The sequence below is a fragment of the Mus caroli genome, chromosome 11 (assembly GCF_900094665.2).
Source record: "Mus caroli chromosome 11, CAROLI_EIJ_v1.1, whole genome shotgun sequence".
Taxonomy (NCBI): Eukaryota; Metazoa; Chordata; class Mammalia; order Rodentia; family Muridae; genus Mus; species Mus caroli.
Window position 1 is genome coordinate 67,555,804 of NC_034580.1, and position 7,531 is coordinate 67,563,334.

Genomic DNA, 7,531 nt, shown 5'->3' on the forward strand with positions numbered 1-7,531 from the left:
CCAGCTTCTGGCTGTTATAAATAAGGCTGCTATGAACATAGTGGAGCATGTGTTCTTATTACCAGTTGGAACTTCTTCTGGGTATATGCCCAGGAGAGGTATTGCTGGATCTTCTGGTAGTACTATGTCCAATTTTCTGAGGAACCTCCAGACTGACTTCCAGAGTGGTTGTACAAGCTTGCAATCCCACCGCAGAAGACTCCTCTTTTTGAGATAGAAAAAGTTACTGCATTTAATTGTTTTAAAGTTTAGATTGACTTTCTGTTGAGTTGGTTTAAAGTATTGAGTCCGAGAGCATCTTTAAGAACATTACACCTGGTCTGGCATTTAATGTATTGGAACAATCCTCTTCATCTCTAGCACAAATGTATGTTTGTGTCTGCTTCATTCTGCTGTAGACTCTTTTCCTGATGCAGGTGTATTTGTGAGCCTTTCCCTATCTTGGAAACCACTTGGTCAGTGTCCTGTATGTGTGTCTTTTCTTTTTACTATACCACTTGAGTTCAGTAAAGTAGAATGTTCTAGCTGCTGTCAACACTGACTGGCCTGGTCTTCCTCTTCAGGATTTGGTTTTGTTGTGGCTTTCCTCAGAACTTGAAGGCTTCTGATTTCTTCAGCAAAGCCTGTTACCTGTACTGTCCCTATTTTCATTCTCAGTACCAAGGAGGTTCCCAGTTGTACCTCCTGTCCTTTGATGACCTCTTAATAAACTTTGCACAAGAAGGTTCCTTACACCCGGCAAGGCCATTGTACTGCTTCTCATTCCTGATAGAACCAGATCACAGGACAGCATCTGTCTGTGAGTTAGCAAAGAACCTCTTGGGTTCATTTTCTTGGTCCTTGTAACACGTTTTACACAATTGTCTTGAGGAAACCCAGAGTCTAGGAATGTTTGTGTTATTAAACACAGGTATGGAATAAGAACATGACCATCATTTCAGTGTTTTGACTTTACAGGAGAATGATTGAAAGCAGGTCAGGGCCCCAGGAGAAAAGCTCAAGGAACACGGACTTGAGCGCATCCTTGCATTACACTGCTGCACCTTGGGTTTAACAACAGATCTTTTTGTGAGTTGAGAGATAATTTGTAACCAAAAAAGGTATATGACTCATACAACTGCAAATGGACACATCAGACTTTTAGACAAAGGAAGAAACATTATCAATAGTTTAAAGGAAAAATCATAAAACAACAAAGACCAATGATGGAATTTACTCACAGTTAGTATCAGCTACATTCCTTTTCTTCTCTTTTCTTTTTTAAATATATATTTCTTTGGACAAAAACACTTGCATTACCCTCAGTATTCAACTTACAAAGTTATAAAATAGCTTAGAGACAGGAAAAGATGGCGATAACTGAGAATGAATTAGACAGAACACCCAAAAATCCCCCTTCCGTTTCAGCATCTGTCCTAACCTTTGCTGACAGAGTATTCAAGAAGCTGACCAAGCTTCAGTTGCTAAACCCACTTGTCTTTTAATCAACTCAGTCAAACATTGGTCATGGCTTTCAGGATGATTCAGGAAGATGGTTGACCCTACAGTTTTCTGTCTCTTATTGAAAATTACAATCTGAGGAGACTGTAGTGTGTGTGTGTGTGTGTGTGTGTGTGCGCGTGCGTGCGTGTGTGTTGGAGAATCTCTTACTGCTTTTTTACAGAAGGTAGAGATGTGGGAGGGAGCCACATCTGCTAAAGAGGTATTGTTTTTCTAATTGTCACAAAGGTACCAGATAGGCTGGCTACCCTTGCTTTTGTTGATACTAGATCTTGGGGCTGTAACCATGACTCAACCGTCCTAACTTTCTTTTCCTTTTCCTTTTTCTTAGGTTTTCTTACAGAGACTGGAAAAACGAGAGCAAGTACTATTTTTTCTACAGGAAGTGAGTCTGCCTTCCAAGTTACACAGATCAGAATTATGGTAATTTCTCTTCCACCTTCTTAAGTAGTTGCAGTGCTCTTCAAAGGTGAATTAGGGACTGGGGAGATGGCTCAGTAGTTGAGAGCACTAGGTGCTCTTCCAGAGAAACTGAGTTCTATTCCCAGCAACCTTGTGATGACTCACCATGTGGAACCTGGCATGCATGTGGTGTGCAAACAGATCTGTAAGCAAATACCCAAACACATAAAACAATAAAAGTTTTTAAGTGAATTGAGCGAGGTGTGGTGGAACACACCTCTAATCCCAGCACTCAGGAGGCAGAAGCAGTGGATTTTGTGAATTCAAAGCCAGCCTGTTCTACATAATGAGTTATAGAACAACCAGAGCTACATAGAGAGGCCCTGTTTTTATTTCTTTGTGTGTTTGTTTTAAAAAAGTGATTGGGTTACGTTTCCATAGATCCTTGCCTGTCATTGGGTATACAGTAATTATTTTCCTCTGTCTCAGTCCTCTGACAGAGGGCAAGTGTACAAATTTAGATTTAGTTTTAAGTCTCTGAGCAGTGTGACTATAAGGATGGAGAGAGTCAAGCTAATGTTTTAGAGGAAATAGCCGCCTTACTTACAGGGCGTAGTAACATGGAATAGCATTTTATTGGTTTCACTGTGCCATAAGCTGTTAGACCTTAACTATGTCAATCGGAGACAAATCAGCAGAGAATGTTTGCCTCTGTTCCCAGGTTCGCCGTGGTGGCATCGGTGCTCAGTGTGGGCTGGTATTTGCCTATAACTCGCCTTCTAATAAGTTTCATGCAGAAGAACACTTCAAACGGTTTGAAAAATATGACAAATGGAAACTCCAGGAACTGAGGCAGTTCGTAAAAAGCAGGTACAGCCCAGAGAGAGTCTGTGTGGTCAATAAAATTGCATCTATTCTCTCCCTGGATGTGGCATTGCATGCCTTTAATTGGGAGGCATTTGGGAGGCAGAAGCAAGTGGCCTTTGTGAGTTTGGGGTTAGCCTCGTTTAAAATAGTGAGTTCTAGGCTAGCCATTACTACATAGTAAGACCCTGTCTTAAAAAAAAAAAAGGATGTATCTTTATTGTTGAATTATGCTTATAGAAAAGGTGACAGTAACCCATCACAGAGGCCAGAAGTCATTGTTATTTTCTTTTTTGTTTTTTTGGTTTTTTTTTCGAGACAGGGTTTCTCTGTATAGCCCTGGCTGTCTTGGAACTCACTCTGTAGACCAGGCTGGCCTCGAACTCAGAAATCCACCTGCCTCTGCCTCCCGAGTGCTGGGATTAAAGGCGTGTGCCACCACTGCTCAGCCTATTGTGACATTTTTTAAGAATTCTGGAATTTTGGGTTCTTTTAGAAACAGAAATATAAGAAGGTGTTTTCAGAAGACTGCATTGGATCCCCTAGAACTGGTGTTATGAGTGATTGGGAGCTGCCATGTGGGTGCTAAGAACCAAACCTGGATCTTCTGAAAGAACACGTTGTGTTAATTCTGAGCCTTGTCTCCAGCCTCCTCAAACTTTCATTGAAAATACTTATTAAACATCTATTATGTGCTGGGCCTGATGCATTGAAGGTCCTGCAGTGGAAAAAGTACCAAAGGGGTCACTGTAGTGACCATAGAGAGCTTCCTGCCAGGAGACAGTGTCAACTGTGTAATGAATGCTGTACGGGAGACCTCTGGGAGCAGATAGCAGGCCTTACTTGACAGGAAATGTAGCCCTGAGCCAGTGAGCAGTGCTGTGATGTTTCTGAAGAGTGAATTACACACTAAGTAGGTGCTTGAAGAAGCAGTGTGTGAAGGTGATTGTATGGCTAAGCTGTACTGTCAGGAAGAATGGCAAAGGACAGAGCTGGAGAGCTGGGAGAGGCCAGGTCAGTAGAAATGTCTTTGTTTGAGGTCTTAGTTTATCTTTGAAGTGCATGTGTGTAGCGGGGAGGCAAGCAGGCAGAGGGTAGAGCTTGTTATTGGGGAGGTAAGAGAATATGAAGGAAGTCAGATGTGTTCTGGAAGAACTGCTCAGGCTTGTGCTGCAACATCATGAATAGAGGAAAGCAAACAGAGAGCCAGAGGCTGCGAGTAAGCGTGTCGCCCAGGAAGCTGAAGGTAAGAGTGGCCTAGACCAGCAGCAGCAGAGGAGGAGCAAGGTGGCTTGATGCAGTGGGCCCTGGGGATGACTGAGTAGAGAGCAGAAGAGGAAAGGAGGCTGGGCAGCACCAAGTTTGGGCAGTTGGAGAACTTGGTAGTAACCTGTTCTGAAATAGAACATGCTCCAGGGAGAAGCAGGATTATGGGAAGACAAGTAGCTCAATGTTAACCCTCTTGGTAAGATTTGAGATGTCCTACAGCCAGTGGGACAAACAGGTCAGCAGCTTAGAAGAGACTCTTATATTGTAGGGACAGACATGACAGTCTTTGAAATGTTAATTAAAAACATAGGATCCAGGTATGTAGCCTCATGACTATAATCCCAGCAGGAAGCTGAGGTAAGATTGCTGAGAGTTCAAGACCAACCTATGCTATAGATTAAGACCCTGTCTCAAACAAAACTAAAGGAAAATGTAGAGATAGAAGACATGGTTCTGGAGGACTGTGGACTAGACAGACATAGGTCACCCTGATGAGCAGCACTAGTTAAGAGACAACAGAAAACTTAGACAGAGAATAGGGGACAAGCCAGGCTATACATACCCTCAGAAATCAGGGGATGGGTGTGGGTGGGTCATTAAGATGAAGGCTTAAAGTAGACATTGCTACAGAGGTCACTGCTGACCTATCAGATAGCATTGCCCTCCTTATTGCTGCTAGGAAGTTATCACTGTGAATCAGAGCCCTGGACTTGTCTTCCGGGCTATTGTATTTCCCAGGAGATGCTGTGAAAATACAGGTCTGATTTAGTAGTTATAGGAAGGACCTAAGGCTTCTTTCTTTCTTCCTCTTCCTTTCTTTTCCTCCATTGTCTGTCTTGTTTGTGCTTTGTTTCTTGAGATTAGTTCTTATTAGGTTGGGCAGCTCAGAACACCTCAGCTTCCTGTGTGCTAGGCTTACAGGTTTCCATCACCATACCCAGCATGATTTCTTTTTTAATAATGGCTGCAGGCACCACCTAATTTCAAGCAACTGTGTTCTCACTCTTGGGATATTAAAATAGGTCTTTTCCTCTAAACTTTTTGTCAAACAAGGTCTTTTACATCTTACGCAGGATGGTTTTTTTTTTTAACCTAAATATAGGCCTATTCATGAGTCCCTTAATAATTTGATCTGGTTCTAGCCTGAGTTATTCTTCAATATAGGCCAACTAAGTTGGCCTACATATAATATCAGTCTCTCTCCAGTTGGAAATAACATTTTCTTGACCATTTTGTTGTGTTTTTCTGGCACTATGCTCCGGAGACAGCATCTGCCCACTGTACAGTGTGGTTTAGTGAGAAAACTTGCTTCTCTAGCACCTGACTCTGCCAGCTTTTTTAGGTTGCAGACTCTTTTGAGTAGACTTTCTGCCAGGCATGGTGGCAGGAGGATAGAAAGAGATTGAGAGCTCAAGGCCAGCCTGGGCTACATAGCTGAGGATAGAACCAAGTTCTCACATATGCTGGGCAAATGCCATGCCACTGAAATAGTATGCCCTCAAAGAATATATTTAAGATTCTTCAAACATGTATGATGGATGAGACTCATCGACAATTAGGGCTTAGCAAATTCCACCTGTGCTGTTGTGATCAATTATACCACAAAAGATTTCTACCAATAAATATTTGTGTGAGGAAGAGAATAAAATTTTTCCTTTGTTCCAGATCCTGTTGTACATTTTCTTCACTTTTCCCCATAGTTATCTGTGATTGCTAGACATGCTTATACAGTGCGCTATTAGTGTGAGAGTTGAGTCATAGGCCAAGTAGTATGAGATTTTAACAATGGAAACTTGAAGTCATGCATGATGGCCTTTAATCTCAGCACTTGGGAGGTAGAGGCAAGCAAATGTCTGTTACAGCAATATAGTGAGTTCCAGAGTAGCTAAGGCTACCTAGTGAAACTGTCTCCAACCAACCAACCACCTGCCCACCCACCCACCCACCCACCCAACCAAGAATGGTGCTTGAAAGAGTGCCTGCTGAAGAGGGGGCAGCACTTACCCATTCAGCTTTTAAGGAGAAAGATGCAATTATCCTTTGTTTTAAGGATGGAATGCTTCCTTTGGAGGACTTGCTAATCAACAGAGGTCTGTGAAGGCTGAGATTTGAGAGCTCCAGGATATGAGGCATCAACCCTTTAGTTGTTCGTACATGACTCAGACCTCAGGGTAGTTATATGCACATTAGTCAGACCTAGGCAAGGGAAGCCACTCTTGCCTCTTCCTCAGTGATTACCAGAAATGCCCATCCTGGTATGTCACTCTTCCATCTCGCTGGAAATGCCTGGCTTAAATGATATTTGGATGAGGCCTTGTCAGTCTCTGGAGAAACTTAGAAGCAAGAAAATGTCTATGATTACATTTGTATTCATTCACAGGATTGGTTGCTCATCTGATGACCTTGGAGAGGATGATCCTATTGGCTGGTTTGAGCTAGAAGAAGAGTGGGATGAAGCAGATGTCAAGTTACAACAGTGCAGAGTTGCTAAAGTAAGCAGTAGCCAGGTTGTCCTTCGCTCATTTACCTGCTTTCCCCTTCTACAAACATTGCTAACTGCACTAGCCCTTGAGCCAACACTGGGATGTTAGAGGGGTTGGGAGAGACAGATGTGATATGACTATGACAGAGGGAGGTTTAACCCACCCTGGGGTTTACCAGAGAAGACTTCATCTGAAAGAGAGTGTGAAATTATGCCAAGTGCTGGAAGTGGATTGGACCATAATCTTTAGTTTGGTTGAGATGTGTCAGAAAGGCACACTGCGGTAAGTAGTACCCAGGCATAGATGCAAGAGGAATGTGTTTGTTCCCCCAGTTCTGGGAGTAGTAACTGCCTGGCCATGTCATTTATTTTTCTTAAGAATAAATCTTAGAATAAGTAAGAAAAGTCAGAACTCTCTTCAGAGTTCACACACAGTACGTGCTCAATGCATATCTATGCATTTGAATAATAAATTTCAGAAAGGCCTTTATTACTAGTGAGTTGCTCAGTAGGTAAAGACACTTGCTGCCAAGCCCAGGACCTGAGTTTGATCCCTGGGACCAACATAGAAGGAGAGAACTAACTCCTTCAGTTTGTCCTTTCACCTCTACAAGCACACTGTGAGATACATGTGGCCACATGTATAAAATAAATAACTACAATGTAAAACTGGAAATAAGACAGCAAGACTGTTATGAGAGGAACTTTCCCTTTAGGGAGCAGTTTGCCCCAAGCTTAACTTTGGCAACACTTGGATTTATTTGCACAGAGTAGAGCATAGCACAGAGTAGAGCATAGCACAGAGAAGAGCATAGCACAGAGTAGAGCATAGCACAGAGAAGAGCAGAGCACAGAGTAGAGCATAGCACAGAGAAGAGCAGAGCACAGAGCAGAGCAGAGCACAGAGCAGAGCAGAGCACAGAGTAGAGCAGAGCACAGAGCAGAGCAGAGCACAGAGCAGAGCAGAGCACAGAGCAGAGCATAGCACAGAGCAGAGCATAGCACAGAATAGAG

The 7,531-nt window shown here is 42.8% G+C and overlaps 1 protein-coding gene across 3 annotated transcripts in view; it reads left to right on the forward strand.

The window, feature by feature from the left end:
• The window catches only part of Zzef1 (zinc finger ZZ-type and EF-hand domain containing 1), a 126,047-nt gene that overhangs the window by 41,639 nt on the left and 76,877 nt on the right, over positions 1-7,531 (forward strand). For all 3 annotated transcript variants that reach the window (XM_021176147.2, XM_029484135.1, XM_029484134.1), the window contains exons 10-12: positions 1,832-1,923; positions 2,624-2,772; positions 6,416-6,527. In XM_021176147.2, the coding sequence (XP_021031806.1) occupies positions 1,832-1,923; positions 2,624-2,772; positions 6,416-6,527 (353 nt within the window). The remainder of the gene's footprint in view (positions 1-1,831; positions 1,924-2,623; positions 2,773-6,415; positions 6,528-7,531) is intronic.